Here is a 16,266-nt window from a genome sequence, read left to right on the forward strand (position 1 = left end):
GCCTCTAGCGCTTTGGAGCGCTTTATTTCTCCCCCAGTGCCCTATTTTGGCCAGGAAGCGCTTTTGATTTAATTTCCTAGAGAAGGGAGAGGAGTGTGGGCTGTGCAGCGCGATGCTGCAGGTCCCTTACAAAGGATTCCCCCGAGATTGCATTGGGGGTTATTGCGAGAGCCCACCTCGCTTATTTTTAAATTTAATCGAGGGTGCCCACCCCTCATGTGGCACCAGAGAAATCGCCGTCCTCAGCCCGGAGCCGCGGACGGAGAACCGGAGGCGCCGCCCTGTCATTGGCGGGCTGCGGGAGGCTCGTCCTCTGAGCCGCGAGGTGATTGGGCCGATGTTGGGGGCTGGTCCCGGGGAGCCGCGCTCTGATTGGGGGGTACCCGGGAAGAAGCTGCCGCGTCACGAGGGGCTCGACTTGTGAGCCGCGCTCCGATTGGCCAAGAGCTGCCGTGTGACGAGGGGGCCAGGGTGAAGCGAAGATGGCGGCTGAGGCCGCCGACGGCAGTGCGGGGCTGCCAGGTGTCCCGGGAAGCCCCGCAGGAGAAGAGCTGCCGCGTCCTGAAAGAAGCTCCCACCGGGAGAGCCGGTGAGTACAGCCGGCTGGGGGGAGCGAAGTGGAGGCACCACGCCAGTACGACCCTCAGAGCAGTCCCGCTGGACAGAGGGCATTTCTGTTTTCGCCCATGAGGGAGCGGATGGATTTTGGTGGTGCCAGTCAGGCACAGAGCCAGAGAGACTCGAGGCGGCATTACGTTGTTTTTCAGAGTCCCCAGTGGGGACTCCAACGATAGGGGCATATTTTATTTTAAAGTGCTAGTGCGCTTCGTGAGTGTCTAACAGTTTCAAGAGCCTAGAGGGCTCCAAGGCACCTAGTTGTTTCAGGGGCCAATGTGCTCCTAGGGGGCACTTGTAATTGTTTAGAGAGCCTGTGTGGCTCTGACCGGGCCATATGTGTTTTAAAGGTCCAGGGGGGGTCCTCAGGGGTCCGTGTTCCCCCCATTTTTAGCGCAAAATGGTTGTTCTTAGAGCCAGAGGGCTCCAACGTTGGGCACAGTGTTCTAAAGGGCTACTGAGAGCCCATTGCATATTTGTGACTTTCTCAGCTGCCCAGCAATTAGTGGGCAGCTGCAACGTTTAGGTTTGCGCCGGTGGCGCACCCCTGACTGGCGCTGCATTGGCAGCGCGCCCTGACATTCTGGACACAGGACTTTTTGAGTCACCTTGTTAGATGGCCACTTGGCCAGGGGGCTGGTATGTAATGTGATTTTTGGCGCAATGTGATCTTGCTATGTTTATGATAGTAATTGCCTAAGGTGATGTTTGCGCTATGTGATTATGAGGGTATTTTACCTATACAGGTTTATGCTAGTGAGAGTTTATTCCACTAGGTGAGTTGCGCCCCTAAATGTGAGTTATGCCTAGGGGGAGAGTCTAATGTGTTTAGACTAGTGAGAGATTGCCTACTGTAGTTTTTGCCGGTTATGCCCAATGTGAGTTATGCGTAATGTGCTATGCCATTTTGCCTGTGACACCTCTGAATGTGATCTATGCATTATGTGTCTTACCTAAACCTCTGAATGTTTTTATGCATCATGTGTTTTTCTGTGCTGCACCTCTGAATGCGTTTGGATGCATCATGTGCCTTGTTCTTACACCTCTGAATGTATGTTTATACATCATGTGTTTTCTTCCCTTACACCTCTGAATGTTCTATGCATCATGTGTGAACCTTCTTATTATTCTATGATCTACAAAGTGCTACTTCTAACAGTATTTCTAGCTCTAAAAGTGATGATTCCTGACAGTGGTCCAGGTGGCCCTGTCTTGTACATAATCCCTTGTGAATATTGCTCGTGCCATTTGGCACAATGTACATGTGTGATGTTGGACTTTGGCCCTTAGGGCAGGTTCACCCCTAGACTTTTTGCTTGAAATGGTGACCTGGAGATGGTGATTTTTGGATTCTGCGCACTTTCACTGTGTCCCAGTGGAAAGTGCGTGCGCCCTCTGAGTGCATGTGCTGAGCTAGGCCTGCCCGCCCATAGGAATGCATGGGGAATGTATGTGTCCCTGGTAGTTCCTGATGCGTGGGGTGTACAGGCTTGAGTCTGGTACGTGTGAACTCGTGAGAGTGAATGCTGCGAGATGGTGTATGCAGCATGTATGTGTCTAGTAGCGAAGCGCCATTTCTAGACATGGCTGTACGTGTGCTGTGAGGGTGCTGGCGTGTGATTGGCTGGAGCTGGCTGGCATGCCAGGCTCCAGGAAGTCTGGATGGGTCTGCCCGGTGGTGAGTGGGAGATTAGCATGAGTGATGTGTGGGAGGAGTGTACCTGTGTCCTGGATGGGCTGGGTTTTCCCCACACAATGCTGGCTCCGCCCCCCTGTGGTGTGTCTAATGACCCAAGCCCTGCCAGTGAATAGAGAGGGTGGTTGAGGTAAACAGAGTACTCAAGAACCAGCTGCGACTGGTTCCGCCCCCACTCTACACCCTTGAACAAAGGAATGCACTGTATAAAAATGGGGCTGTGTCCCCACAGAGGTTGTTCTGCTTTTGGATCCTGCCAGAGGGGGCTGTTGCTGCTGCTGGGGCCAGGAGGACCGCCACTTGGACTGTCTCCCTGCCTGGAGACCCAGTGTGCTGGCTCTGGCCCAGCCTTGCCCCCCCCTGCCTGCCTCCAGCCCCTGCTGGAGCCCTGTCCTGTCCTCCAGTGCTGGGGAGCACTGAGGACTTCGTTGCCTGCAGCCTGAAAGCGCTGCTCTCTGCCCTTCAGCGCTAGGAGCGCTGAGATTGCCTGCCTAGCGCTTGGAAACGCTGGATTTTACCCCTAACGCCTGGGAGCGCTTTTTGCTGCTGTTTAGCGCTTACGAGCGCTTATTTGTGCCTGCAGCGCTTGGGAGCGCTGTGGTCTGCAGAGGCCGGTGCCCACCCGGCATCCGATCGCCCCGTGTGGCGAGTTGACAGCGCGGGTGCCACCCCGCCTATTGCTGTGGTGTTGTGCCGAGTTATTGATCTACGAGGGAGCCCACTCCTCGGATCATCTGGGAGCCCGCCTGCCTGCCTAAAACGGGCCGCCGCGCTGCCCGCGACGACCCGGAAGTGTTCCGGCCGGCCGGCCAATCAGAGCGCGGCCCCGGGAGAAGCAACCGGAAGTTCCGCCTCGCCGCCGGGAGAGGAGAGCCCAGCAGCGAGGAGAGCAGAGAAAAGGTGCCGGCAAGGCTCCGTCGCGGTGTGGAGAGCCCCGCCGCCCAGGAGAGCCCCGGGACCAGCGGGAGAGACCCGCCTCCGCTGGAGAGCCCAGCGCGAACCCGGTAGGTGCCTGCAGAAGAGGGGGGAGCGTCGGGACACATTGCCGGTGTCCGCCCCGCCCCCTCTCTGTAGCGCGACCTCGCGCCTTTGTGTTTTGAGCCTGAGGGCTCAGGGGGCACTTGTGAGCGACCCGAGTCCCCAAGAGGGGGACTCCAACCCGAGCCAGAGAGGCTCCACCGAGAGAAAGCACCTCCGCGTTTGTGGAGCCACGAGGTGCCCCGGGGGCACCAGTAGCGTTAGAGCCCAGCGAGGCTCTTGGCCAGCATTATTGCTTTGGGTCCCCAGAGCGAGGGACCCCCCCAGCCCAGCGAGGCTGTACCTTTCTGTTGCTGGAGCCCTGAGAGGCTCAGCAGCCCCCCCCCCTTGCTGGTGAGAGAGCCTAAGAGAGGCTCACCAGTGCCACAGTGGTGGTTCTTTGAGCCCAGAGAGGCTCCAACTTTGCGCTAACTTTCCCTGCTCCAGTTGCCCAGCACTTTGTGGGCAACTGCCACGTTTAGGCCCTGACATTGGGACACCGGGACAGTCACAGGTGGTGACTGGTGAGTTTGGGGAAATTGGTATTTGTTCTGCACCTCTGAATGTATTGTTTATGCGTCATGTGCCTTTACACCTCTGAATGAATGTTATGCATTGCATCATGTGTTATGTTCTTACACCCCTACAGGTATTGTAATACATAGGTGGTTGTTTTCTCCCTAGTACAGGTGGTGCTAGTGAGGTCCTGGTTACCAGTAATTACTGGTTGTGTGCTATTTTGTGCTATATTCTATGTACTAAGTGCTATTTCTGAAAGTGCTACTTCTGATTCCTGACAGTGGTCCAGGTGGCCCTGTCTTGTACATATCCCTTGTAAATTCTGCCCGTGCCTCTGGCACATTGTAAAGTGTGTGTTTTATCTAATGTGTTTTGGTGTAATACAAAGGCTATTTTTATATAACCTTGTGTGGAGTTTCCTTTGTGGTGGGCCTTTGGTTGTTGTTGCTGGGGTGCGTGCGCAAATACTTAGCCTACATCGCCTCCAAGTTTAGCCTTGCTGCTCGCGCCACGTTACCTAGAGGGTGAGTAGGGGTTATCTTGGCGTGTAACTCCCTTGCCCTGACTTTGGTGTGGTGGTCTCTGACTGACTTTGGCGAAAGCCCTGGCCAGCCGGGGATCCCATTTCCAACATTGGCGGCAAGCGGTGGGATAAGGATTTGTGTTTGCGTTGTACCTTAGTAGTAACTGGCCATACCACAAAACTCTGCATTTAGATGACCACATTTTAGGGGATTGTATTGTTTTTGAAATTCCATTGTTTCTTCTCCTGGAGTGTCATTTGATTGTGTTCAGTACATTTGTCCCCCGCCCTGCTTCCAGAGTTTGGTACCTGTGTCGCTTTTGGTCAGGTTGAGAAGTCAGGGGTGGTAGAAACTGCCTTACCGATCCGAGGGGAGGGTGTGTGTGGATGAATGGTGTGTTTTCCTGGACGCATGAGTATGAGTTCTCTTTGATAAGGAGATTGTTGAAGTTTTGGAATTGAGTCCTCTTACTTCAGATTGTTCAGTCCCCTGTGTTGCACGTGTCTGTGATCATCTTGCCAAGATGGAGTCTGCTTTTAATGTCTGGGGTCTGTTTTTGCATGAACTGAGAGAGTTTTGCGAAGAGAGAGACATTGCAGTGAATGAGTCAGACACCCAGTCCCAACTTAGGGGTAACCTGATCCAATGGCAGAAGGATGACTGGGAGCGTGAGCACAGTGCGGAGAGGGCCCGGGTCTCACACCATGAGGGTGGTGGGTCAGAGGGGAGCCCTGAAGAGTCTGAGGAGGAAGAAGATGATAGCACAGGGACGCCAGCAGATAGTGAGGACCCCATAGATAGGGAGTCCCTTGCTGGGTCCAGTTTAGGAGGCAGCGCCTCATCCCTTTCCCTGTCCCCAGAGGAGCTGGAAGATAGGAGGAGAGAAAGGGAGCACCAGCTGGCTTTAGAGAGGCTCAGGTTGGAGCATGCCCAGTCTATGGCACAGCTGGGCATTAGAAAGCAACAGCTGGAGGTTAAGAAGCAACAGCTAGAGACCGAGAGGGTCTTAGCGCAGGAAAGGATAGAGGAGGCTGAGAGGGCCTCCACCAGAGGTAAAGTAGCTCTGGAGGGTAGACTATCCCCTGCGTGCAGTGTTGAATGTCTGGATTCCCCAGGGAGGTTTGAGTCCAGTGGTGGCAGCTATTTAGATTCCAGTCTAGAAAGTCCCAGTTCCCAGAGTATGGTTCCTGTTTCCCCAGAGGAGGAGAATAGGTTGAGGTTTAGGAACCTTAGGAAACCGTCTCACCAGTCTTGGGTAGACTTTGAGGATGACTGTTGTGGAGCCCTGTGTGATTGGGTACGGGAGCCCACGAAATGTGATTGGGACATATTGTTCGATATGTTTCTCAGAGAGCAGTTGCTCAGTTGTTGTTCACCAGGATTGCGCCAACACCTAGTAGGGTGTGGATTGTCTGAACTATGTGACCTGGCAGAGGAAGCAGACCGCTGGGAAAGGGCCAGAGGTTCTGTAGAGTCATTGGTGAGTGAGTCTAAAAGAAGTGGTTCAGGTATCTTCCAGCCCAGCGTGGTGGAAGAGGCTCAGTGTAGCCCAGCTAGGTCCCAGTATAGTGAGAAGGGTGGAGGGGCTGACTGCCTGGCTCAGTGGAGCAGGAGTCAGTGGGTGGCTGAGAGCCCCCAGAGGCCCGAAGCCCTGTCTCAGAACTTGGGTGGTTTCTTGAGGGAACACCAGGTTGGGGACCTAGGCTGTCCTGTTAGCCCACTTGAGGAAGATCTCCTAGTGAGTAGAGGACCTGGAGCGTCTGCAACCAGAGCTCCTGTGGTTCTAGAGGCTGGCAGTACCGCTCCGGTAGGGAGGGTACAGGAGTCCAGCGTGAGGAGTGATTGGGGGATGAGTTTCCCAGTGGATGCACCAGTGGACCAGAGACTAGCCAGTTGGGCTAGGTCTTCTTGGAGGGACCCGGGTGGCACCACTTCTGGTCTGGGGGATCGTCACGCACTGTCAGGTGGACAGAGGGCGGGAGATCTGCGCCAGACAGACAGTCACACAACAGATGTGTCATTTGTTAGCCTCAGGGGGATTGCGTGTGAATCCCCAGAAGTCCTGGAGTGCCAGGCAATTGTTCCACCGAAGGTTTTAGACCAGAGGTTGGAAGGCCAGGTTCAGGATCAGCCTGACCTGAAGGGTAGGATGACTGTAACCAGTGTCCTGACCGGTTCTTCTTCCAGAGGAACTTCTCCAGGTGGGAGAGGGCAGACCTCTGGAAGGGGGTGCAGAGGGTGGGAGAGCCCACCTCTGACCCCGGTGCAACCTGAGTGGATAAGCCCTGGGTTGGAATGGCGTTCTAGGGGTACCCCTCGCAGAGGGAGGAGGAACCCTAGGAGAAGAGGTAGGGGGAGGAGAGCCTTCCCTGAGACTCCTGGTCCGCCTGAGGTTGTAGGCCCTAGGCTGGAGTACCAGTGGCAGTCTAGTCCTGTCTTGCAGACAGGAAGAGTGGAGAATGGCTCCTATGGGCCAGGGGTTACTACCCCCCGCTCTGCGAATTGGCATGGACCAGTGGCACCTGGGTGGCCCAGGGCCTGGTCCTGGCCGCGGACAACTTGGGAGTACCAGTGGGGTAGCCCAGTTGGTCCAGACAGTGTGTTTAGAAGGAATCCCATGGGTTCACCGTGGCGTAGAACAGGAGGGTGTCCCTGCAGTTGCGGGCCTGCGTCCGTGTTCTATCGCCCCAAGCAGGGAAGTCCATCACGGTGGTGATTGGTCTCCCCTGCGTTTTGGCTGGAAGGGGGTTATGTTGGACTTTGGCCCTTAGGGCAGGTTCACCCCTAGACTTTTTGCTTGAAATGGTGACCTGGAGATGGTGATTTTTGGATTCTGCGCACTTTCACTGTGTCCCAGTGGAAAGTGCGTGCGCCCTCTGAGTGCATGTGCTGAGCTAGGCCTGCCCGCCCATAGGAATGCATGGGGAATGTATGTGTCCCTGGTAGTTCCTGATGCGTGGGGTGTACAGGCTTGAGTCTGGTACGTGTGAACTCGTGAGAGTGAATGCTGCGAGATGGTGTATGCAGCATGTATGTGTCTAGTAGCGAAGCGCCATTTCTAGACATGGCTGTACGTGTGCTGTGAGGGTGCTGGCGTGTGATTGGCTGGAGCTGGCTGGCATGCCAGGCTCCAGGAAGTCTGGATGGGTCTGCCCGGTGGTGAGTGGGAGATTAGCATGAGTGATGTGTGGGAGGAGTGTACCTGTGTCCTGGATGGGCTGGGTTTTCCCCACACAATGCTGGCTCCGCCCCCCTGTGGTGTGTCTAATGACCCAAGCCCTGCCAGTGAATAGAGAGGGTGGTTGAGGTAAACAGAGTACTCAAGAACCAGCTGCGACTGGTTCCGCCCCCACTCTACACCCTTGAACAAAGGAATGCACTGTATAAAAATGGGGCTGTGTCCCCACAGAGGTTGTTCTGCTTTTGGATCCTGCCAGAGGGGGCTGTTGCTGCTGCTGGGGCCAGGAGGACCGCCACTTGGACTGTCTCCCTGCCTGGAGACCCAGTGTGCTGGCTCTGGCCCAGCCTTGCCCCCCCCTGCCTGCCTCCAGCCCCTGCTGGAGCCCTGTCCTGTCCTCCAGTGCTGGGGAGCACTGAGGACTTCGTTGCCTGCAGCCTGAAAGCGCTGCTCTCTGCCCTTCAGCGCTAGGAGCGCTGAGATTGCCTGCCTAGCGCTTGGAAACGCTGGATTTTACCCCTAACGCCTGGGAGCGCTTTTTGCTGCTGTTTAGCGCTTACGAGCGCTTATTTGTGCCTGCAGCGCTTGGGAGCGCTGTGGTCTGCAGAGGCCGGTGCCCACCCGGCATCCGATCGCCCCGTGTGGCGAGTTGACAGCGCGGGTGCCACCCCGCTTATTGCTGTGGTGTTGTGCCGAGTTATTGATCTACGAGGGAGCCCACTCCTCGGATCATCTGGGAGCCCGCCTGCCTGCCTAAAACGGGCCGCCGCGCTGCCCGCGACGACCCGGAAGTGTTCCGGCCGGCCGGCCAATCAGAGCGCGGCCCCGGGAGAAGCAACCGGAAGTTCCGCCTCGCCGCCGGGAGAGGAGAGCCCAGCAGCGAGGAGAGCAGAGAAAAGGTGCCGGCAAGGCTCCGTCGCGGTGTGGAGAGCCCCGCCGCCCAGGAGAGCCCCGGGACCAGCGGGAGAGACCCGCCTCCGCTGGAGAGCCCAGCGCGAACCCGGTAGGTGCCTGCAGAAGAGGGGGGAGCGTCGGGACACATTGCCGGTGTCCGCCCCGCCCCCTCTCTGTAGCGCGACCTCGCGCCTTTGTGTTTTGAGCCTGAGGGCTCAGGGGGCACTTGTGAGCGACCCGAGTCCCCAAGAGGGGGACTCCAACCCGAGCCAGAGAGGCTCCACCGAGAGAAAGCACCTCCGCGTTTGTGGAGCCACGAGGTGCCCCGGGGGCACCAGTAGCGTTAGAGCCCAGCGAGGCTCTTGGCCAGCATTATTGCTTTGGGTCCCCAGAGCGAGGGACCCCCCCAGCCCAGCGAGGCTGTACCTTTCTGTTGCTGGAGCCCTGAGAGGCTCAGCAGCCCCCCCCCCTTGCTGGTGAGAGAGCCTAAGAGAGGCTCACCAGTGCCACAGTGGTGGTTCTTTGAGCCCAGAGAGGCTCCAACTTTGCGCTAACTTTCCCTGCTCCAGTTGCCCAGCACTTTGTGGGCAACTGCCACGTTTAGGCCCTGACATTGGGACACCGGGACAGTCACAGGTGGTGACTGGTGAGTTTGGGGAAATTGGTATTTGTTCTGCACCTCTGAATGTATTGTTTATGCGTCATGTGCCTTTACACCTCTGAATGAATGTTATGCATTGCATCATGTGTTATGTTCTTACACCCCTACAGGTATTGTAATACATAGGTGGTTGTTTTCTCCCTAGTACAGGTGGTGCTAGTGAGGTCCTGGTTACCAGTAATTACTGGTTGTGTGCTATTTTGTGCTATATTCTATGTACTAAGTGCTATTTCTGAAAGTGCTACTTCTGATTCCTGACAGTGGTCCAGGTGGCCCTGTCTTGTACATATCCCTTGTAAATTCTGCCCGTGCCTCTGGCACATTGTAAAGTGTGTGTTTTATCTAATGTGTTTTGGTGTAATACAAAGGCTATTTTTATATAACCTTGTGTGGAGTTTCCTTTGTGGTGGGCCTTTGGTTGTTGTTGCTGGGGTGCGTGCGCAAATACTTAGCCTACATCGCCTCCAAGTTTAGCCTTGCTGCTCGCGCCACGTTACCTAGAGGGTGAGTAGGGGTTATCTTGGCGTGTAACTCCCTTGCCCTGACTTTGGTGTGGTGGTCTCTGACTGACTTTGGCGAAAGCCCTGGCCAGCCGGGGATCCCATTTCCAACATGTGATTACTATCTGATGTGTTTTGACAATACAGAAGTTATTTTTATATAACCTTGTGTGGAGTTCCTTTTGTGGTGTGCCTAGGATGTTGTTGCTGTTGTGTGCGTGCGCAAATGCTTTACACATTGCCTCCGGGATAAGCCTGTCTGCTCGTGCCAAGCTACCAAGGGGTTGAGCACAGGTTATTTTGGCGTGTGACTCCCTTGCCCTGACTAGAATGGTGGTTTCTGCCTGGCTTTGGCGTCAGCCTTAGCCTACCAGAAATCCCAGTTCTAACAGTTTCTGTTCAGGGAGGACCTGGCCTAACAGTTCGGGCTCGTCTGTTCCCATGAGGAGTAGGGTCAAGACTGCTATGCACATGGCTGGGTCTAATCTGAGGTGGCATTGTGGGCAAAAAAGTACGTACTGGGTTGTGGCCTGTGCGATTGCCAGTGGCTGAGATTAATTCAAGCATTCTATCCATGCCTTGTTGTTTTTGCATTAAATTAAGAATGGGCAGAAGTAAAAGGGTGCGCGCAAGGGAAAGGAGGAATGGACACTCAGCAGTTTGGACATGACGGTGGTGGGACAATGACCGGGGAATTGGAGAAAATCTTTATTTTACAAATGATTGGGACGTGAGTAAAACAGAAAATGAGATGGGCTAAGATATTTGGTAGAGCAAGAGCTTTTGTGCTATGATTACCAGCCGTGAGTTTGAATGAATGACAGGCACTCTTTGAAATGTAAAACGATAGGAATGGGTTCAGTCTGTGGGGTGATAAGTGTTAATTTACTCCTGTTAATAGTGTTTGTTGAACTATTTTAACTATGTTCTCTCTCATGACTCTCATCTCAGTTAATTTGCTCTCACTACTCTTGCATGGTGCAATTCAGTTATGTAGTTTTGTCCCACTATTTTTGTAGTTGTCCAGCTACCACTGCCAGTAGCACCAGGTGTAGCTCATCTCGGGAACCCACCCATAGTAGCCTCGGATATAACACTTTGAAACGCCTGCCAAGCATGTATCCTCTTTAAATGCTTTCCAATGTGCCAAAACTCCATTAATAAATTTAATTTTCTGCTCTTCCAATGTTATGGTAAGATTCGTGGTCTTCTCATCAGTGGTAACGGATCAAGAATAAGTCCTTTCCATTTCTTCTACCCTCCTGTGTGCTGCTAATGCCAGGAGTCTGTTTGCTCTGCAGCGTGTGTGTGCTACCTGTATTCCTTCACTCACTTGCTCAGACCCAAAGAAAATATTTCGGCTTCCACTAAGTGGTTTCATTGTGATTGTCTTTCTTCTAGGTCACGGAGCTCAAGGGGCTGGCCACTCACATCCTGGTGGGAAGCGTAACCTGTGAAACGAAGGACCTCTTCGCAGCAAGGCCTCAAGTGGTGGCTGTCGACATAAACGACTTGGGGACTGTAAAACTGAACCTGGAAGTCACATGGTAGTAAGTAGCTCATTCCGCAACTGAATACCTGGATGCATGGGTGCGTAGAAACAGACAACGAGAGATGTGTAAAGCTAGATATATGATCAGTATACAGAATAATCGAGCAACCCTTTAGACCAAGGGACACTTGCCTTCTCCTATCTCACTCTTTACTGCAATCGAATAAATAGGTCCTCTTGCCTCGGTATTGTTTTCAAATGCTGACATGTCTTAAGACATACTTGCATATAATACAGCTAAAGTAGAGAGAATAGAATATTGTGACAAAGTCGCCACTGCTTGGCAGCAAGTCGAGACCATTGCACTGTAAAGATGTCAGCAGTACAACCATTTAAAAACATTTAATTAAAAAAATTGTGTCAAGTTTAGTTTTAAAATCCTTTTCCTTAATAAAGAAATGGGGATAGATGCAGTCATTGGCTGTGGAACGTAGTTGACGGCTATGAGACCATTCTCTAAGTCTATGGAAAGAAATATTGCCAACTTTTCAGACTTGGATGATGTCTACTCATTATTGTCTTCTGTTCGTTCCCAAATAGTTATATTTAATTTTACCATCAGTTTAAGTGACCTATTCCTACATTTTGTGAAGTACTGAAGTCGGAGAGAAGTGTCCGAAAACAGCGTTTGGTGTTGTGCTGCATTTTGGAATCTCCCTTGTTGTCTAGTGATCTAGCTTGTCAAGCTGCTCTGGCATGCAGTAAACCTCATGCACCTATTTAAAATTAGTAAACATATAAAACTGTATTGAACTATTGTTTTATGGGCAGATATATTTTTCCCCTTCTTAACCACACCTTATACATAAACAAGGAAAAGAGCGGCGACATGCCAAGCATTTCATTTTCAAAATCTTTATTTCGACATTTTTTCAGTCATAAAAGATTACAGTAAAAACAGTTATGCAACCATAAAATTCTCCTTACATAAAAACAGGTTTAAAAAATAAGTTAAAACACATGATGTGTGATCACATTACAGAATCAGAGTATAAAATCGCCCCTGGGTGCCGCTGTAATGAGGGAGCATCTTTTGGACCACATGGCTAGGAGGAACTTAGACAGTGCAAAGACTATGTGTGGGGATGTATCAGTCTTAAACACTCTAATTGCAACCATACATTTGTCAAATCCCATGTTCTTGCATAAGGGTATTAGCCAGTACTTTCTGGCTTTTCTGTAGGCGGGGCAAAAGAAGAGGATGTGCAATTCACCTCCTCTGTCGCCCCACACCCTGGGCATGATTCACTCGTGGTCGTCGACCACTTGCCTACAAATGATCCTAGAGGTAGTGTCCCATGCCTCCATTGGATGTATAGCTTCCTTGCTCCTACTGGATAGATAACATTTAAAAACTCCTCGGACTCCTTGATCGCTAAAAAATTTGTCGTCAAGGAACCAACTTTGGAGTCATGCAACCATCTTCTCTGTTTATGGTCCATAAATAGGTTAGCAAGCGTTTTGCGTGGGACCCCCCTACATGCCTGTTCTGGGTCATACCAGAGGTCTGGTAGTCCTATTTTCCCTAGTTCATTTTTCACAAAAACAAGCCAGGGGATTTTTGCTGCACTCCCATGGCTCAGGACATCTCTCAGTTCGGACCTGTAATTGGACAGTTCTGGGGTTGTCCATAACCTGCGCCAGAACCTTAAAGGTTTCAAAGCTAGCTCGTCCTGGATAGAACTCAGTCCTAAATCCAATCTCAGTGGAAGTAGAGGGGTTGAAGTGCGCATGCCCTCAGCAGCACTGCTCTGCAACTCAGAGCACACACCATCTTACGACAGCACATATTAGCCAGAACTCTGTACACAGCCCAAATATGATATTAAATGGCTATAAAGGAATCCAAATGTATGTGATACTGCAAGGCTTTTTCTTGTGGTCCCAGGGCAGACTGGTTACTCGGGCTCAATTGTATCAACAGACATTGTTTGTTGCCAGTGTGCTGGAGCCACAATACTAATGCATTCCATACGGGAAACCCTTATACTCCACTTCTGCACCTAAATCTCACAGCATAGCAAGGTCCAGCAGCTAAGACGTGCGTACTCAAGGGAGTAGTGTAGGATTAGACTCTCAGAATACAGTGTCACAGTAACAGTCGATAAGGTGAAAACACTGTTGCTTTTTACTTGGAAAAACTAAATTTCTTTATATGCATACAAGATTAATAAACGGCAAATAAAAGTATGATACGTAGTGAAAAACCAACATTGTCCAGCACCTTTTGGTTCTGAGATCCTGCCCCTTATATTTTCTGCCCTACTAAGAGCGAAAAGTCAACGTAACGTTGGATCTTATGGTGCATGTTATGCAATCGGGACAAGCCTTGGAGGTCTGCGTATATGCTCGGAAGACCCAGAAGTTACTTTTGTAAGGGTTCAGAGTGATTCTCCTAAATCTAATGTAATTTTGTTGGGTATTGTTATCATGTTTTATTGATGTGAGTTTCATTATGGCCTTGGGAATAAGAGCGGTGCATATGCTGTGAAAATCAAAAAGCACTTGCTGCAAATCTAATGGAAACCATTTCCAAAGAACAAAGTACCCAGTCTTTACAAGCAAACAAAACAACATTGGTTGGCTTCCTGGCTGTGTCTGGTCACAGTGACTTGGTGTCTGGTCACCAGTGGCCAATGGTGAAGCTCAGTCAACTAGTGTCCAAAGTCCAGTAGCCACTAGAAAACTCATTGCATACGGCAGTGGGAAAGGTTGCTGGTTCTCCCCTAAGGTCCATTATTATGCTGGTTCTGGTGAAGGCCTGTACCTCAGAGCACACGAGTTGCAGTCATGGGCAACCAGGAGGCAAGATTATATATATATATATATTACCTACTGGCGATAGCCAGTAGGTATATATAGTTAGGATTTTTTTCCTATGGGATTTTTGAAAATTCTATGTCGAATAACTTTGGCGTTTGAGGACAGAATTGGCTGAAATTTTCAGGAAAATGGAACATTGTATTTCTGAGCAGCCCCTGAAAATTTGGGGGGGTTTCGTCAAGGGGGGGGCGAGAAAAAAGGGGGGTCCCAAAACGTGTTTTTACCATGCAATTTTCCATAGGGCGGTTGGCCTCACTTTTAGCCTGAACGGCTGAATGGATTTACACCAAACTTGGCAAAATTGTAGGGACTGGTAGCCCGATGTGCCTTTGCTATGTCTCAAGATATAGGCTCCAGTGGTTTTTACCAAAATTAACTGTGAAAAATATATATTGGGCTACATTGGGCTATATATATGTTGGAGCCCAAATGTAGCCCAATGTAGCCCAATGTAGCCCAATGTAGCCCAAAGATGGCCACCAGAGACAAAAAAAACAAATGTAGCCCAAATATCAGCCAGATGTAGCCCAACTATAGCCCAATGACAGAATGTCCCCGAGTGTTCTAAAGAACAACTAGAGTGCTAACAGTCCTACTTATTACAAAGGTATGGCACACCTGAAGCCATCTTGATTGGAATAAAGTGGTAACTCTTAAAACATTTAATTTAAAAAGGAACAAAATGAGGGGGTTCATTTTGCCATAGAAAGTATGATTAGCGAATATATGACGAAATCCCGCATACCATCAGTCCGCAAAAAAATCCTGCATGTACTATTAGGCCGCAAATAAAAATAACGAAAACTTTTAGCATACACTAAACAACTAAACTACCCTAAACCCTAAAACACTACCCCCAGCATGACCCTACACTACACAAACAGTACAACACTACCCTAAACCCTAAAACACTACCCCCAGCATGACCCTACACTACACAAACACTACAACACTACCCTAAACCCTAAAACACTACCCCCAGCATGACCCTACACTACGCAAACACTACAACACTACCCCAAACCCTAAAACACTACACCCCAGCATGACCATACACTACGCAAACACTACAACACTACCCTAAACCCTAAAACACTACCCCCAGCGTGACCCTACACTACACAAACACTACAACACAACCCTAAACCCTAAAACACTCACTACCCCCAGCATGACCCTACACTACGCAAACACTACAACACAACCCTAAACCCTAAAACACTACCCCCAGCATGACCCTACACTACGCAAACACTACAACACTACCCTAAACCCTAAAACACTACCCCCAGCATGACCCTACACTACGCAAACACTACAACACTACCCAAAACCCTAAAACACTACACCCCAGCATGACCCTACACTACGCAAACACTACAACACTACCCTAAACCCTAAAACACTACCCCCAGCATGACCCTACACTACCCAAACACTACAACACTACCCAAAACCCTAAAACACTACACCCCAGCATGACCCTACACTACGCAAACACTACAACACTACCCTAAACCCTAAAACACTACCCCCAGCATGACCCTACACTACGCAAACACTACAACACTACCCTAAACCCTAAAACACTACCCCCAGCATGACCCTACACTACGCAAACACTACAACACTACCCTAAACCCTAAAACACTACCCCCAGCATGACCCTACACTACGCAAACACTACAACACTACCCTAAACCCTAAAACACTACCCCCAGCATGACCCTACACTACGCAAACACTACAACACTACCCAAAACCCTAAAACACTACCCCCAGCATGACCCTACACTACGCAAACACTACAACACTACCCAAAACCCTAAAACACTACCCCCCAGCATGACCCTACACTACGCAAACACTACAACACTACCCAAAACCCTAAAACACTACCCCCAGCATGACCCTACACTACGCAAACACTACAACACTACCCAAAACCCTAAAACACTACCCCCAGCATAACCCTACACTACGCAAACACTACAACACTACCCAAAACCCTAAAACACTACCCCCCAGCATGACCCTACACTACGCAAACACTACAACACTACCCAAAACCCTAAAACACTACACCCCAGCATGACCCTACACTACGCAAACACTACAACACTACCCAAAACCCTAAAACACTACCCCCAGCATGACCCTACACTACGCAAACACTACAACACTACCCAAAACCCTAAAACACTACCCCCAGCATGACCCTACACTGCGCAAACACTACAACACTACCCTAAACCCTAAAACACTACACCCCAGCATGACCCTACAC

General features: G+C 50.9%; 1 protein-coding gene across 5 annotated transcripts in view; it reads left to right on the forward strand.

The window, feature by feature from the left end:
• The window catches only part of RIPOR2 (RHO family interacting cell polarization regulator 2), a 612,501-nt gene that overhangs the window by 434,985 nt on the left and 161,250 nt on the right, over positions 1–16,266 (forward strand). For all 5 annotated transcript variants that reach the window (XM_078687528.1, XM_078687531.1, XM_078687533.1 and 2 more), the window contains exon 11: positions 11,006–11,154. In XM_078687528.1, coding sequence (XP_078543654.1) covers positions 11,006–11,154 — 149 coding nt within the window. The remainder of the gene's footprint in view (positions 1–11,005; positions 11,155–16,266) is intronic.

The sequence above is a fragment of the Lissotriton helveticus genome, chromosome 4_1 (genome assembly GCF_964261635.1).
Source record: "Lissotriton helveticus chromosome 4_1, aLisHel1.1, whole genome shotgun sequence".
NCBI classification, from domain to species: Eukaryota; Metazoa; Chordata; class Amphibia; order Caudata; family Salamandridae; genus Lissotriton; species Lissotriton helveticus.